General features: G+C 39.5%; 1 protein-coding gene and 1 long non-coding RNA gene across 5 annotated transcripts in view; one reads left to right on the forward strand and one right to left on the reverse strand.

Annotated features, from left to right (window-relative positions):
* Window positions 1-15705, reverse strand: part of LOC121881191 — a 56936-nt gene extending 41231 nt beyond the window's left edge. For 2 of the 3 annotated variants that reach the window (XR_006091713.1, XR_006091714.1), the window contains exons 1-4: window positions 15611-15688; window positions 14698-14847; window positions 14253-14281; window positions 3026-3151 (exon numbers count right to left, since the gene is read on the reverse strand). This is a non-coding gene — a long non-coding RNA (uncharacterized LOC121881191). Of the gene's footprint in view, window positions 1-3025; window positions 3152-14252; window positions 14282-14697; window positions 14848-15610 lie in introns of all 3 variants that reach the window. The other variant, XR_006091715.1, reaches the window with a different exon arrangement.
* Window positions 15706-15773: 68 nt separating this feature from the next.
* The window catches only part of cdin1 (CDAN1 interacting nuclease 1), a 57005-nt gene continuing 54895 nt past the window's right edge, over window positions 15774-17883 (forward strand). The window contains exons 1-2 of one of the 2 annotated variants that reach the window (XM_042388854.1): window positions 15774-15865; window positions 16149-16278. In XM_042388854.1, coding sequence (XP_042244788.1) covers window positions 16178-16278 — 101 coding nt within the window. In that variant the 5' untranslated portion in view covers window positions 15774-15865; window positions 16149-16177. Of the gene's footprint in view, window positions 15887-16148; window positions 16279-17883 lie in introns of both variants that reach the window. The other variant, XM_042388855.1, reaches the window with a different exon arrangement.

A 17883-nucleotide genomic window follows, 5' to 3' on the forward strand; every position in this document is an offset into this window, starting at 1 on the left:
TGTGTTGTGTATTCTTTGTTGCATTTGGGATTTGCATGTTTATACTGTATGCACACTTTTTCATAGCCAGGTTTATTTAAGAACCAATAAAGCTGATGTGCCTGCATGAATTCCCTCAGCGCAAAAGGGAATTTCTACCTTTTTTGTCACGATACAGAAATAAATAAATGGATGATTTTGAATGTACTGTATATATGTAAACATCTAAAGACCATCACTGAAAAGTAAAGGCCTTCAGCACACTTAAAATGAATGATAACTTTGCTATGAAAGACATGCATGGTTTTAAATTCAGTTTCACATAAAAACAGCTTTACAAACTACGGGGACTGCTATAGGGTTAAAATGTTTCTAAGCAAAATATCTTAAAGAAATGAAAGCCAACCAAAGAAATTAAAATACATATCAAGAAGAAGATAAAATGGCTATTTTAGCTTCAGAGAAAAGATTGTCTGAAATACTGCCAGAGGCTTGATGATGCCAAAAGCATTGTAGCCTTTCTATTTGGCTGTAGTTAGCTCCATACCGTACATACAGAGAAAGGCTAAGTCCAAAAATGAATGTGCAGAGCCAAATCTTCACTCAAATATTATGATATGGGAAAAGAATGCCTTTGTTTAAATCTCTGACATCAGAAAAATTTGGGAGGATAGATTGTATCAGCACAAAAATACCGCTGGGAGACATAGCTGAATATTGAACTCATATTTCTGAATTCAGTTTTCCACTGCGCTCTCTCTGTCGCAAAGCTATAATTCTGATGATCTCAACTACAATAATGTAATGTATCTGTATATGCCTGTACACATACTGCCTTTCAGGGTGACCCTGTGGCATAAGGCTTTACTGCCAGCACATGTGTGTTGAAATTTAAGGGGCTACCAAGACATTACTGTAACTAATTTCCTTAGACCTCCACTTCTCAGCAGCAAATGGCGAGGATGTAGTGGCTTTATACCTCTCTCTTGCCTCCCCTTCCTCTTTTAACAGTCTTTTAACCCCCAACCCCCAACGCCTCCTCCAACATACTGCCCGGCTGCTCACCCCTGCACAGGTGTTTCCCATTGCCAGTCACAGTCTCCCTCGCCCCAACACCAACATTGTTTTAATACAGAGCACCCTGGGCTCCTTCCCAAGGCTTCTGACAAGCCATCGGACCCATGTTTATCTGCATGCATAAAACTGCATACATCACAGTGTCTACTCACTCAGCCTCTGGGGACAACACATGGTTTTAACATTAGTTCATCCCTCTGAATTGAGTAAAAGTGTATCTGTGAGGCCTTTAGCCGCCACAGGAGAGAGCAGACTGGGGACAAAAAACAGTCAAGCAACTATGTACGGTAGTTGCTTCACAAATGCTATATAGAACAAGTGCAGTGATTACACTGTTACCGTACCTGAGTTAATGGGAGAGGCATGCATGCAGTCATCTTGATAATTTAATTTGAGTGTGCCCTGAGGTGGAGCAATCTTTATTTCATCAGCTTAAAGCAGTTTATTTCATTAAAATGTCTACTTGTCCATCAGTAAGAACCTGTTCCTTTTGAGATAAGCTGGCGGAATTCATCATAATTGCAAATGTTTGCCCATAATGTAAAGACCTTGTGGGGTCTAGTATTCTTTGAGATGAAAAAGGTTGTCATGCATACAAATCAGAAAAAGTGACAGTAATTCCCGCCAACATTTTTCGATTAGTAGCAATTTAGAATGTCAGAGTTGCTCGGACCTGCAGGGCATTATAATTTGGCCCCACAGTTTGTTTTTAAGTCTGTGCTTTTAAAAGTAATTTAATTTTCTCCAAAAACAAAATATCTATTCTTTCATATTTTTGATTGTTTTCTTTGTCTAATTTCTTTCAAGTGACTAACATGTCAACAATTCTAATGAACTTTAGGCTTTCGATCAAATAGCAGTCAGGCTTGAAAATTAGTTCAATACCTCCTCCGCCTTCACTCTTCATTTGAGACTTCATTTGACTTCTACTTCTCCTGTCTCCCACATTTACACACATTTACAGTATACACATTCATATACACATGACACATTCATGTATGCACACGCAAAAACACACACACACACACACATACAGTACACTTGTCTACACCCCACTCCCACACACATCTCATGGCGTAGAGGGGCCTAACTGACAGAGATTGCTGGGTAATTCAAGCCAACATGATTGACTTTATGATCACTTTAAAGCCCCAACTGGTCTTTATGCTTTCAAGAAATGCCAAAAGTTTCCAGCGCAAAAGTGGCAGGGAATCAGGCATGAAGGGAACAAGAGACAGAAAAACCCTACAACTGCTTCACTTCAGAACCCACCTCCCTCCCTTCCTGCTTCCCTCACTCTTTCCCCTTGGCACTTTTAATGGCATAAAATTATGGGCCTGCAAGAGCGACAACAACTGTCTAAGTTTAAAACATAATACGTTGACAGGAGTGACACGGCCATTTTCTCCTCCTCCCTTAACGCTGAGATGTGGCCACCTCCTCTGCTCTTAAAGAACCAGCCACAGCGGCAGGCCATAGTTGTCAGACGTCACTTCCTCTGTCATTACCCACTGACACTCTTATTGCTGCTGCTTTTATACTGACAAGCACAGAAACACAGAAAAAATAAGCAGTCTGAAAGTATTTTAAAAGTGGTCTCTCCTGATTTTTAAATTATTGCACACTAATAAATAGGAAGATTGGAACATTTGGAAAGTCTATAAACAGATGTAAAGCATTTGGCATCTTGGGAGAGGTTTACACTATCACATTCAATAGTGTAGTGCCTTTCATTCAATAGTCCCTTTCAGATTGATATTCACAGGAGAGATTGGTAAATTAAGTTTTACGCAAAGATAATAGACTTCCCCTCACGTGTGCATTGGTTCCAAGTGTCAGACACACTATATACAGTATGCTGCACTTAAGCAGTGCAAGAGCACATACCTCTGCAGACAGTAAGTCCCTCAAATGTGTCATCAGCACTGTAAATGTTGTGTTTATGCAGGACCCCAGGCCCAGTCCAAACCTTGTCTCAACCCCGATGCGGTGACAATCCAGACCATGAAATTTGTCCCGCAGCGCTAAGTCCTCAGCCTCTGAAACTGTAGATCTGTCTGTCAGCTAAACATTCTTCGCTGTTTGCTTCTGCGGCCTAAGAGAGAGGGAGAGAGAAAGAGAGTGGGAGAAAGATCTATAATTCAAATAAACAGGAAGAGCATTATCAATCATAAGCTCCTGAAGAACTTCAGTAGAGAATGTTGTTTTTGCTGTGAATATAAATAAACAAGTTTTCTACAAAGAGAAGAGATGGACCTCCTTGTTCTGGTGTCAGCTTGTCCCAACTTAATAAGTATCTTATTGTTGCTCGTACTATGTTCCCCTCCCGTACTTGCTGTGTTGTCCCGGTAGCGGAGCCAAGGCCTTTGTTTGGCTAATGTCCTGTGGTGGCTTCTGATTGGTCTAAATGACCTGTGACACCTCATTAACTCCTCAAGTTGGCCTCTCTGCATCATATTATAAATGGCAACATTGCAAACAGTAGCCATATTAACCACCTCGCACTTAATGGTGTTGGTTTTGATTAACATCACCATCACTAAAATGACAGTGAGGTTAATGGGAACTTTGAACAGGACCTTTAGTACACACAAATGCACATGCTGTAAGTATGCAGGCTTGCACACAAACATGCATATTAACATCTTCCCTATCTTGGCTGATATCATCTTACCGGGGATCTGGGTGGTTATCATAGTAGGCATGAAAAATAAGACTGAACGGCCCAGGAAGCCTCCACTGACTTGTCTATATAGAGCCTCATTAGGGACATTGATGGATGGGCTATTGCCACCACCGGGCTCGCCCAGAAAAGCTCTGGGTATTATTAGTGTTTGTGTGTTTATAAACTGACACTTAATTACAGGTGCAGTATCATACCACATACATTAACGAGTTGTGGCCCACTGAGTATAATGCAGTCTGGATGTTTAAGCGAAAGATCCTTCATTAGAATTACAGCACTGTGTACAAGAATTGGTCAACGCTTGATGATTTAATACTGAAATGTTATAAAAAAGACACATAAATTATGTGTTTGGTGATTTATAAAAACCTTTAAAAGTGTTTTATAGCAGGAAATATAAATTTTGAGTCAACCGAAATTAGAAATGTTTTCTTTTGGGAAAATAAATTAAATTAAACCTTTGAAAGTTGAAATGGAGGAACTGGCAGAGTATTTGTATTTACTTTTTTTTTTCAATATTTCCATTATTTTGAGGGAAATTAAGATGTTTCTCTTGTGACTCCTTGTTTAAAAAAAAAACAGAAATATGGTAAATGCATCTTTTTTCATCATGCTTTTAATCAGTGGCCTAGGTAAAATGAAATCTTCTTTTGTGTAAAACTCTTATAACAGCAGCAAAAGAGCTGACATCACACTTATAAAAATGAAAAGCACAGTCACTATTTCTGCATTCTTCCAAGTTGCTCAGCTATTCAGCTTGAACCCAGATGCAAACACAATGCTGCGTTTTCTCATTCAGCCAGCAAATTTGAAAAAAAAAGGGAAAAAAAGAAGAAAAAAGAAAAAAGTATATATTGGAAGCAGACCTTTAACTTTCTTTAAAACATTTTCCTCATACTGGGAAAATGTATAACTAGTTTCATATCAACATATATCAATAAAATTATTTCTGAAAATGTAATTTCCAACAACTTCATTAGAATTTACTGCAGGGACAGCTGGTATTTATTTTACTGGTGAGCTTTATAGAGAACTCAGTCTTCACACACACTACTGTACTTGTGTATCGGATTTACAGCTGATAGTTTACTTTTATACCAGAGGAGGTCATACGATATGATATTTTCTGTTTCCCAAAATGGCTTCAGCCAAGGACCCAGACATATAAAACATACTCCTGACAGCGATACATTTCACGTGATGACACCACTCTGAAACAATCTCGATATTGCCTTTCCCTGTCATAAACAAAACCTGACCACAGTTCTGTTTGCCGGTGTGTGTGTGTGTGTGTGTTGCTGTCGATTTGTCTATCCAGTTTGTGTGCGCGGGGGGATAGAGAGAGAAAGAATGGTAAAAGGGACATGGAGACGAAAACTCTTATTCTCAGCGGTAGACAGAGTGAGTAGATGGGCTCACTCTGGGGAGAGCAGTGGGAATGGCTGTAAAATGCACAACTCCATGGTAACTGAAGGAGATGTGGCTCTGCTGAGAAAAGAAAAAAAAGTGAAAGAAAAGGCGGGAGACAGGACGGAGAGAGGGCTGAGAGAGAGAAAGAGGAGGAAGGAAGAGTGAAAGAAGAAGAAAGAAAGCTAAAGGAAGGGAGGTGAGCAGACAGACAGAAAGGGATGGAACAGACATGGGGGAACTCTGGCAGGTGCTTCATCATCTGCTAAGGCATTGTCAGGCCGCCCGTAAACAGTCATTGGGCTTCTCGAGGGAGCAACCTTCTCCATAACTAGCACAGGTATAAATCTGCCTCTTAGCCACTAAATTAGACACATTCTTGAGAGAGACTCACTCTGCAAGTGCTGCACAAACCTGAGGGAAAAAGGAAGACAGAAAATTAAGCTAATCCACTGAGAGTAGTAGAGGAGGTGTATGAATAAGGTATAGCCTACGTGAATTTAACCAGATGGCCACTTTGATCCATATGAAAAATGGTTAATGTTTTCTCAAGCAAAGCTGTTATGAATAGTTCTTTACACTGAGTAAGAATTAATTTCCCCACCATCTCAAGGAGCTGTCATTGCATCACGGGTAAGTGCCTGCTGTGGCTCAAAACTGAGGGCCAAGTCCAAGGTCTGCGCTCTGTCACCTCGTCACAATGTTTATCCTTCATTACGACTCTGAAAACAGTGACACACCCATGATTTTTTTTTTTTTTTTCTCAATGAATTTTTCTAACCTATGAAGTGGTGACATTGTGCGACAACATGACACTTGGATATTGTTTTAACACTTGCAGGGGTTGGTGAAGGGAGGAAAGGTTTGGGGGCAAAATATACCAACAGGAGTGATCTAGTGTTCTGAACATATTAAGTTTTTACAGCTCTGTGTATGTGTGTGTGTGTGTGTGTGCAGCCACGTGCGCATACTGCACAATTCTAGCCTGTGAAGAGCATTGCACTCTAAAAATAGCAGGATGATATGTAGACATCCACTAGAATTTTTACTTGATGAAAGGCAATGTAAGTAAAATGTCTACATAAAAAGCCTTAATTATAAGAAAACTGGCTGACATAAACATAGTACAGACACACATGCACACTTTCACATAAAACGTAATGCAATGAAAATGTGAAGTAAGGTAAAACTAATCACATGTACTAAAATGTGTACTAAAATGTTCTATGATAAAAAAAAGAGGAGAAAATTGCTTACACGGTGTATATTTACATGGTCTATCTGCTCCAGTGAATGTTATCTGCTTCTTTGAACAACTTTTCTGAAGTCTGAGGTCAAATTTGTCATTGGAAAGCCCTGCAAACATGAAACTGAAGTGTGCTGCTATGTGTTGTAACAGGATGCTAATCTCCTAAACACTCCATCTGTATTTGCTAAAACGTTGCCTCACACACAACCTGTTTGCTTAAATAGCACTTTACTGAGTCAAGTTTTCAAAAGGTGTCCTGTCGGTCAAAGGAAGGGAAAAAAAAGTAGGTTAATGTGCAGTCACAATGCGGTAATAATAATACTCTTTATTCTAATAACAATTTTCACAAACTTTTACAATGTGTTTTTAAAAAAAGTTGCATAAAAACAGTTTTTATGAGGTTACTGTTAAGAAAAAGGTAGGCAATTGCACATATTTGGACCATCAGGTGTTATTAGGGACAACATAATAATGGGAATACTTAGTACAGCTCTCATAATGACTAACATTATTTTATTCTTCAAAATGTCCTTTTCGTGATGTCAGTGTAAAAAGTGAATAAAGGAAATAAAAATATATATATTTATCTTATTTTAAAAATGTTAATCACATGAATGCATATCATTATTAAAATATACTTAACAGTTTACAATAGAAATGTACTGCATTAGTCTGTACTAGCATTCTCAGCCAAGGGCTTTGTCAGTCCTCCAGTTTAGCACGACTATTTTACTAGTTCCCCTCTTGGAGAGTTTCTCTAGAAAAATCCCCACAGGACTTTTTAACATTCTAATAAAAAGATTTTACAGAGTGGTGTGAGTGAGAATTTTGGAGATGATGCCACTGAAAAAAAGAAAAGGAGGTGAGCACAAGATTGTTAGTGAGGGACAGGAAGAATAAAGGGGAGGTGATGAGCATATTTTACTCATAAATCAAGATGACAGCATACCGTATCATACAGTAAGTTGAGTTTAAGTTGGTCGAATCATGCTGAGCAATGAGAAAATTATGCTCCAAATCAGATCAATGCACTATCAGTAAGTTAATGTTGCTGTGCATATCAGTATTAATAAATATAATAAAAGATGTATCATGCTAATGTTGAAGTTTTAAACTTCTAAACAAGATTAATTGGAATAAAAAGTTCTTTCCCGCAATGCAAAATTAAACTCACATTCTTTTGTATTTATTTAAAGAAGTTTTCTTTTTCATTTTTGATTGATCACACAGACAATAGTGTATACTAAATCAACTAAGCCATAATCAACCTTTGATACAATAAGCCTAGTGCTGACAGAAATAATCCACTGGCCACCTTCTTAATGAATAATTGATGCCCATCTTAACAGGCTAATGAATGAATGTGGTTTGGGTTTGAGTGATAGCCCTCTTGTTGGAGAGCTATCCCAGGAGGGACGGGGCACTGGAGACGGAGGTGCCATCCTCTATAACCTGTATAATTGGTCATTTGACATGAGTGACTTGACTGTGTGTGTCCGTGCACCGCCAGTGGAGGCTGACCCTTTTACCCTATTGTTTATTAGCGCTGTTCCAGGTTATCGCACCAATTAGGGCTGGAATAACAGTGATCAGGAAAGGAAAAACTGAAAGTATAAAAATGCATACTATTAGCTGAGGGAATGGAGGATCAACTCACTCATGGCAAACATAAGAGAATACTCTTTTGACCTCACTAAAAATATACTAGAAAGAACAAATAATCAAGGAATAATTATAGAATCGGATGATAAAAGTGACAGATGCAAAATGTTTTTTTTTGTTCTTTTAAAAGTGGATGCTGTGTATCTTAACTAAAAAAAAAAAAGAGTGTGAAGAAGTGACAAAGCTCCGAGGCTTTTCCCTGTGTGCCTTTGCGTTGGGCTCGTCCAAACAATCATACTTACATTTTCGCACTATTATGCGCACACCCTATTTCCACAGGTCTGATAACATTCTCACTGCAGTTTCGGTGTGGCACTCTGACTAAACAATACCTTATTGACATGAGCTCTGGCCTCACAATAGCCACAAAACATCAGGGTTCCTGTTTTTGTTGACACTGTTGGAGCCCTCCATTGAAGGCAAAGCCACTGTGGACACAGCAATGCATAATTGGAGCTCTCTGTCATACAATACAACAAATCAACCCTTTAAATGTTTGAGCATGATAAGGCAGAGAGGAGGCACACAGAGAGGGTGCGGGACAAAGACAGGGGGAAGTCAGGTGAATGGAAGTGTGGAAAGTTGATGGAAACGGAGAGTTGAGAGAGACTGTGGAGTCAAGCACCACTAGGGGACAGTAGTAAGTCATGGACGGCAGCAGCAGTGCGCGTGTATGTGTGTGTGTGTGTGTGTTTGTGTAAGCATGTGAGTGTGTGTGCGGCAAACAGTGAACAAAAGACTTTCTTTGTTGCACTCTCAGATAATAAAAGAATTCAGAAATAGCTACTTGACTGCTTTAGAAAAGATCTTGACAATGCATTGGCCCATAATGCACAGGAACAGCTCCAGATTTACATAATCATATGTAATGTAAACCACTACGAAGCACCACAGCCAACAAACAAACTGAGTGGGGAGAAGGTGACAGAGAGAGAGAGAGGGATCCACTTTCCCCTATGGACTTTATATACTTACGAAAAGTACGTTTAGCTTCATCTGCCCACAGAAATTTTGTGAGCTTCTGTTCTGATGATTCAACAGAAAATAAGCTTCTCAGGTACACATCAAAATATACTTAAAGCAGAGCATGAAAGGTACCAATTTTAGGCATAAACTGTATTTTAAAATGATTTATAGCTTTAATTATTGCATTTTCCTGAAGGAAAAAAAAGCGTACAATAGAATGCTGATTCCACACTGACAAAATAGAAATTATATCTGGTATAGAAAAGGAACCCTGTGTGTTAATGAGACATAAAAATACAGGGCACAGATCAAGATGAATGGTCAGAGCATTTGATGCTGTTACTTGAGGCATTACTATTTATATCTGTTCTCTTTGTGTTGTATGTTAAAAAGGGTCATTTGTTTAGTAACTGGTTAAAACAGAGAAGTTAACACCTCCATGTACCTCTGACGTTAGATATGACTGTCAAGAGGGAGCCAGTGTTTCTTTTTTGCTATGGTAACCGAGTATGTATATTCAAAACATGCTGCCTCCTCCTCCTCCTCCTTCTCCTCCTCCTCCTCCAGCAATTAAAAGCAGAACAATAACAATATTCACCAATGACAGCGGCGTCTGTACAGTAGTTATGCCCTTCGTTAGTTTCACAATGGTCCTCATGAATTAGTTAAGTCTGTTAATTGCACATTTATTACACTCAAGGCCACAGAGAGATATACTAAATGGCCCCAGAATAAAATAAGACTTGAATGCATATAGGAACCATGATAAATAAATTAAGCTTTTAGATTACAGCTTAACCTTGTGTGACAAAAAATAAATCCTACAAATTTTATTTATGTAAGTTTTCATCTTTTAGAGGAAAATGTAAATATCTTAACTACTTAGTTTATTAAAAAAAAAGAGCAAAACTCCGAATTACCATACTTTACTTTAGTATAATGAGCAGGAGTGAAAAATCATAGATTAATAAATTGTAAAACTAAATTTTAGGAACTTTATTTTTAAGTTAAAAAAAGCTAACAGCCCTAATTATTCCAATATAGGTATTTACATTTGTCTCAAGTACCTCCAAAACAACATAGTGACGATCATGTTTATTCAGAGACAAGAAAATAAGGCAAATATCAAAATCATCCGGCAGCATAATCTCTTTGTGTTTACACTTTATCATCGCCTTTTCTGATCTCCGGCGTGTTTCATTATGGAGTGACGTTTGAGTGACACTGCGCCGGCTGTCACAGCCATGTGCTGAGGTTCCCTCTCATTTCCAGCACCAACAATAATAATGACTATTCTAGTGCTAGCCCCACTATTTGTGTTATTGTTGTGGGGTGTCAGACACAAGCCCTGACGTTTGCTATGCTATCAGCAGGAGTGTACAAATACAAACACATTTGCCTGAGTTATTGACCTTTATCTCCCCACTTTCTTGACAGCCTTCGCCAGTTATTGACAATACAAACACATGGGACGACGCATAACCTTTCATTTACAGAGCACTCTCTCTCTTTTTGTCTCTCCCTCTCCCTTTGCTCGTTCTTTCCCGCAGTCTGTGTCTCTCTGCTCTCGCAATTTGTTTAAATAAAATGGGGCAGACAATGGTACTGCTCATTTCTGCCATTTTTCTTTCACTCCAAATTTCAGAGGATAATATCATTAGACCGATACAATGGCTGCTATTCAGCCTTAGATACACAGATATTTCAAGTATTCAATATAGTTTTGACATGCTGACATTAGGAGAGAGTGTTGTTTCCCTATTTGTTTGCTTACAGTGTTGATTCTGTGATATATCTTGTATTCCTAATGCAAGATTTTTGTCTTTATGATGTTAAAATTACCAGGGAAATATATAGGCTACATGGTCAGTGCAGTCAAAACACAAATAATGTGCAAAAGATGCACAAAGAAAAATGATTTTGAAAAGCTAAAAATTGCTACTGTTGAAAAATAAATATTTACTGCATATGTAACATTTACATTTATGTTTAAACACAGAAAAGTATATAGACAGTAGTTTTATTTATGCAGAATGAAGAACAACATAATTATTCTGAAAATGGGACTGAATCCATAAACCCATAATAAACAGAATAATTTACTGCATCTCAATACAGCGTTGAATAACAATGGTCATAAAAACCACTACTATTCCACTAATGATTCTCCTCGAGGATTTATTGTGTTTTTCAATGTGTGTCCTCTTGCATTTCAGCGTGAAAAATAGCATACATAAAATACGGGTGTCCCCACCAGTCATCCCCTCTGCAGGTACTTCAGAGCCCCAAAATTAAATTTTAAACAATCCAGACCAGTGTTTGGTGACCATGGTTAATCATCAAGAAACAAAGACATCAAACAATATGTGATAATGAGAAAAATGCCTCCAGGATATTAGGGGATGGGGGGAGAGCACAGCGTGAGCCGCGGCGGCAGAGCTAGGTAGAGAGGCCAGACCAGACACAAGCTGCATTCACATGTCTGTGTGTGGTGATGGTGGGTGTCTGTGTGTGTCTATGTGTGTGTGTGTGTATGTGTGAGTGAGCGTCTGACACACAAAAAAAACCCAGACATGCACGCACACACGTATTAACTTCTATCTCATGCACATATGCACATGCATGTATGTACACACACTGACACACACACACACACACACACACACACACACACATTCACCTCTTATGGAGTTAAAAAGCCATTAAAACATTGCTTCTTTTTTAAAGTTCATGACGAGATAATTAGAATTCAGTGTATGGAGCCAGTAGTGAGATTACAGCTTTGTGAAATTGTGCTTCATTTTGAACTTCACTGCATCACGCCTCAACCCAATTATCTGCAGTTAAAATGGCTTATTGAGGCTCCAAACTGTGACTGACAAAAATCCAGATGAACCAAAAAAGTTTTCTTAATAGATAAAAGTGATTATTTTCCCTAAATTTTCAAAAAAAAAAGCAAAAAGGCTAGACTTCAAGCTAAAATATTATTACATTTAGATGATATTAATATACCTTAAATGTGTATGTACTAGAAAATGAAATATTTTAAATGTTCAAGCATTTCAACATTTTGAAAAATATTTAAATTATACTGTCAGTAATAAGCGTAAGCGAATGGTTTCATTTTTCATCAGGCCAGTGTAATTAGTGCTAACTAAAATAAGAAGTTGGGCAGACAAGAGAAGGGAAGGGAGGGGAAGGAGTGTTGGGTAATGAGGAGAAAATGTTTTTTTTTTTTTTCCTCTCTTACTCTGTCATACTGTTATTGGGTTATCCTTGATTGACGCAGCGTTAACGGTCTGGCCAAATCGAGGCAGATCCAGCAACCTAGGCCGAACGGCAGCATGTGCAGCCACCTTGGTCATGCAAATTGCACCCGGGCAACCCGTTGACTATGATTAATGAGCTTGGGCTGCAGCCTTTGTTTCGGCGTGCAGCCATTTAGAGTGAAATACAATCCCAAAATATTATCAATCCCCTATTAATCCAGTAAATTTGTTCACATCGCACATGTTGTTTTGAGCAATTGACATCAACAACGTGCGCGCGTATGTGTATGTTATGGGGTTGATCACAATTGCATTTAATTACATGTCCACTAATTAAATTCATTAAAGGATAATAAAATAAATGGAAGGAACACGTTTCAAAGCTAGGGTGAAACACATGTGTCTTGTCTCCCATGATGTAAAATATGGATGTGGGATTTTCAGGGCCAGTCATGCTGTTCAGGGGGGAATGCATGAATCCGATACCTTGCTAATACTACAGGCATTTCCTGGTTATGGCTTGCCTCATGTTTAAACTGTGATTTTTAAAGCTGAGATCCCAGACTCCCCGAAGATTGGAGAGCAATTCTGTGGTACAGAGGAGTGAAGTCACTGACTTCACAAATGGAAAAAAACCCGAAACATTATGACAGTAATGCTGATGATCTAGTGTAACAAAATGCTCTCTTTGTATGGTGAGTAATATCACTGGATATGGTAAGGAGGGACTAATATGCAAGACATGGGAGGACTTGCAATTTCCTTAAACTGTGTGATGAGGAAATTACACCTCGCAAATCTTAAGATGCATCCACTGAAGATGCTGTCGATAAAAAAAAAAAAATTCTCAAGCACACACATTTTCTCCTCTACACAGCCACACACTTTCCCTCTCCTGCAAGCAAAATGTAAATGTTTTCCAGGCATTAAGGTATATATAAGTGCCATTAGTGGCACAGTGCTTAGCACTACAATGGTGTGCCGAGAGCAGTGGAGCAAAGATCAGTGCAGCGTCTCCTGGATATCAGAGGGAGACATCCTTTGTAAATTCATCTCCCACTGTGAGCAGGCTTCACAGCTGGTTAACGGCACTGTGTGTACCACTGCCCTGTTTACACGCAGCCTCCAAAGCACTCGTCTTTCCCCCTGCATCCTTCCCCTGTATCCCCTCCATCTCCTCACTCTCTCCTTCAGCTCTCATCACATCCCACTGTGGCTCTCATAGCCATCAAAGATGCACATAGACACCAACTGATTCATGCAAGGGTGTGTGCGCACACAGGAATACACACACACACACACACACACACACACACGAGTAGACACCTACACACATAACAAAATCTCTGATCCCCCAGCTTTTGGAGCCATTACAGTACACTGCCTTCCAACCCCTTCTCTGATTTTTATCTTTTTATACCATCACATTACACTGATCCTTTTATACCTATTACACACGCGGCTCCCCACCAAACCCCCTGATCCACTGATACCTAGATGAGTAAACTGCTCCTCCTGCCCCTGACCTCAGCCCTTTGTAGCAATCAGACCAGACTTCCTCAGAGGCCCTGATCTTATCTGGCCATACCAATCCCACTACACAGCTCCCTTTTGTAGCCACCACAGAGCACTGAGCCCTTTCAGACGCGGGGACTGTGCCGGTGAACACACAGCCCGAGACCTCAGCTCATCTCAGTCATCATACTACACTGCCCAACAACAATGAGCTCTATTTTCTGATGCACCACAGGTCAGATAGATCCTTTCTGCTCATCCATGCATTGTTCACCCACAATGAGAGAAACCAGCAATGTTGTTGTCAAAAGAATGTATGACTATAGAATTTGTTTGATATCTTCTTTCACATTTTTAAAGCTAATTATTTGTGACCATTTTTGTGCAAAATGATGGGACAATCTATGTTGTGCAAACAACAAAATAAATAAATAAAACTCACCATAAAATGACTTTAGGACTTCCCTGCATCTGTATGTAAAGAGAGAAGGTTGCAGAGAAAATCTATTAGGGTAGACGGAGGTTTAGCACTGTTCAGAGACTAATTACACAATAATGCCATTGTAAAATAATATTGATCTCTATTTGACAAATTAGGCCTTAAAGATTGTAGTCCTATTTCAGTGTTGTCTAAAGTCAACACTCCAGATATAGACAATCATATGGTTCAAATGAAAATAAAGAAACTGAATTAATCATGAATGAACTATTGACTATTTTTTAAAACATCAGTTTGCATAGGTGGCAATTCCTCTTTACTTTAAAGTCAACATTATAGCTGTATGTTTTACAAATCTGCAGAGTTTTTTTCTACTGCAGTACTCTATGGCATATTATCATCCTTGGTCTCATTTACATATATGCGCCTGGGGCATTTAAAGCAGTACCTTCACTGGTGAGGTGAAAGGTGTTGATGATTCTGGGGGCCCACGGTTGGAGATGGCCCACGAAAATTTCTGCAAGTTAATTAAGGAAAGCCCGGACCAATATTCTCTCAGGAAGCAGAACTCCTAGTATCTATGCCCCTGATTCAACCACTGCAAGGTGAAAGAATTCAGTATATAAACATCACTGATGTCTCACTGCAGTGCAACTAGGTGAACTCCTTGACTTCTTTTTTGGTACATTTTTTAAATCACTTCACTCCATAATGAAACTAACTTTGTCTTAATTGGTGGAGTTAGCCGTTTAAGATGCTAGAATTTGAAGCTGTAAATGAAGATGAATAGTAACACTTTGTTTTACCTGGGCTGTTCTGTTAGGATTTACAATTTTAAAAAAACAGAAGAGTCAGGCCACTGAAACTGTGTCACAAGCTTCAGCACTGAAAAATATATCAAATTTTTAATCATTAAATATTTAGTTTGTTTATTTAGCCTTTGTCATACCCAAAAGTACGTTTTATGTTACATCAGACGGTAGGCTACAATATAAAAAGTCACAAATGAGAACATGGTCAAAGCAGATTATCCGTGCATGGAATCAGTGAAGGAAGCAGCATCTTTTTAAATAGACTATAGGCACAAAGGCAGCCTGTATTGTTTTAGTCATTCTCATCAAAAATGCAAGCAGGCGCAGGACCAATATTAAACTGTGAAATCAGTGACACAGCAACACCTTTACACTAGGAAACGCGCTCCCTCCTTTCTCCCTCTCCGGTTGCCTCTATCTCTCTTTCACTCTGTCCCTCAAATACGACTTCCCTGCACGGTTTATGTATTTTTGAAGAGTTTTTTTTCTGGCCTTGTCAGATTTTAGGAGTATTTGACGAGTGTCGCAGGACAGCCAACGTCAACTTACTTCAAGAACTGTCCTTTGTGAGTATCGCTTACATTTTACGAGGATTGAGAGATGCTTCAGATCGGCAGTGAGTGAGCAGCATGTCATTGCTAGATACCGCCCCTCGTGCTGCAAAATAACCAATCATCTGCCAGTATACTCAGCTCTCGTGGATGTATCGACCAATCAACGCGCTGCTCACATAAAAGTCATCTCTTCAACTTCCTAGCGGGAAGCTGCTATCGAAGAACTGTCCACAGGCAGCAGGAGTCAATGGTAAACAAGCCGATTTGAATGGTATTTATTGTTCTGTGGCCATATTTGACAACGTTTTACATACATTAGCTGTGTTGTTATCCCTCCAAGATGATACATTGAATTGTATGTCGCCACATGCTTTTAGTGCGGAGCGTTAGCCATAACATAAAGCTAAGTTCGGTTAGCAATGAAGGTACAGCTGTTTTTGACAGCTGTTAAGTCACCTGACACGTTTGTTTACTTCTCAAAACCAGATTTCTACAGTAGCATTAGTTAATTAAACTCTCACCTGTCTGTACAGATAGATACAGTGGCTGATAAAAAAGAAAGATGAGACTGTCCCGAGCTGAATATAAAGAGATAGCGAAATGGACTGAGCAGCTGAGACCTACCCGCCAGTGTATGAAGATGCTGAAGGAAAGATTTCCAAAGTAAGTGGTTACTCACCGGACTCTATTCATTTTGTCAGTCTCTTTTCTCTTTTACGTGTGCTTTTTCACATGGTATAGTTGCTGTAGGTGCGTGTGTGTTTTAGTGTGAGAGAGAAAACACCAAACTGCTGTACATGAACCAGACTTTGTGCACTGTGAATCAACGAGTAATGTGTGAAATAAGATGTGTTTAGATAATGGGAAAGTAATCTGTAGTTCTGCAGGCATGTCTGGTCTTAATTACACTTTAAATTAAATGATTACTGTCTATCAATTCCCCTAGAAACATTATTTATTCTTGTCTCTCTTTGTTTTATCTTCCATTATTAAATATTTATAATCCCATTTAATGTACTTGTTATGATCACTAATTAATTCCACACAGCTTCTTGTATAGGCTTTCACCATAGCATTAGCCAATGTTTTGCCATGCAGCGCCTGCACATCCAGAAATCGAAGAGAGAGGTTAATGGTTGTGTTTGCCTTTCTCCTTGACACTGAGGGCCCTCACTTTATTGAACGTAACATGTGTAATCCCCCAAGGCCACCAGGACACCATGGCAGATCCCGTCTAGGTCACTTACAAAGTCGCATGTATTTGGAGCTTCCTACTTCCATTGTGACCTAATCACCAATCTAGAAGAAGGTATCAGGTCCCCAAAGGGGATGCAGCTGAGCTTGAGCTTGCCTTTGTTCTCACTGTTCGCATTTTACAGAATATGTCATGCGTATAAAGTGCATCTAATATCCTGTATGTTTAGGCACCAACACTAGGAGGTCCTTCTCATGTTTATTTTGAGTTCCTTTTCTCCTTTTGGTTTCCTAATCCAAACTGTTCAAATGCCAGTTTTTTCGAAAAGTTGTACTGGTGGGTGTAATAATTAAAGGAAAACATTGGACCGTTTTCCTTCCAATAATTCTGCACGATCTCTCCCTCCTGGAGGTGCTGGCTCTTTTGTTTAGTCTTGCTGGTTATTGTTATTATTTCGTTCACCATAACCAATCTTGGGGAGGCCCTTGCTCTTTAAAATCCCTGAGTCTCGTCACTGGGCCTGACAGACAGGCACGGCAGCAGTGTTTTCACAGCCTGCGAAATTATTCTGGTTGTCCAATCAGCTGAGCTGGGCTCTGGAGGGTTAGTGATTGGACTGGCAGGAAATCAGGCTCTTAAGACATAACATATCGACTAGGCCATCCATCATCTCTTAGCATGCGCTCAGGCACGGCAGTCAGCCACCCCCACCCCACACCCCTCCTGTCCCCTCGGACTGTGTGGGAGCCCTGCCACTGCGTAAATATTGGCTAGGCTGGGGCTGGCAGGGGGAGTTGGAGGGGGGTTAGGGGTTTGTTGTGAACTGGCCTGCACTGAATGGGTGGGCAGAATATTATTTGGGTTATAATAGTCAGAGATAGAAAAGACAGGTATCTGGATATCAAATCATTTCACATCGCACTGGATGATTTCTAAATGATGCAAGCAATGGTGAGGGAATTGTAGATTCATGTATTGTCTGCCAGTGTAATGTTGGAAACTGTGCTAGTTCTTTCAGGGGGGTGTGCTATATTTTTGGTAGAGCAGGACATGCTTATTTTTATATTAAGTGA

Source organism: Thunnus maccoyii, chromosome 16 (genome assembly GCF_910596095.1).
Source record: "Thunnus maccoyii chromosome 16, fThuMac1.1, whole genome shotgun sequence".
Classification (NCBI taxonomy): domain Eukaryota; kingdom Metazoa; phylum Chordata; class Actinopteri; order Scombriformes; family Scombridae; genus Thunnus; species Thunnus maccoyii.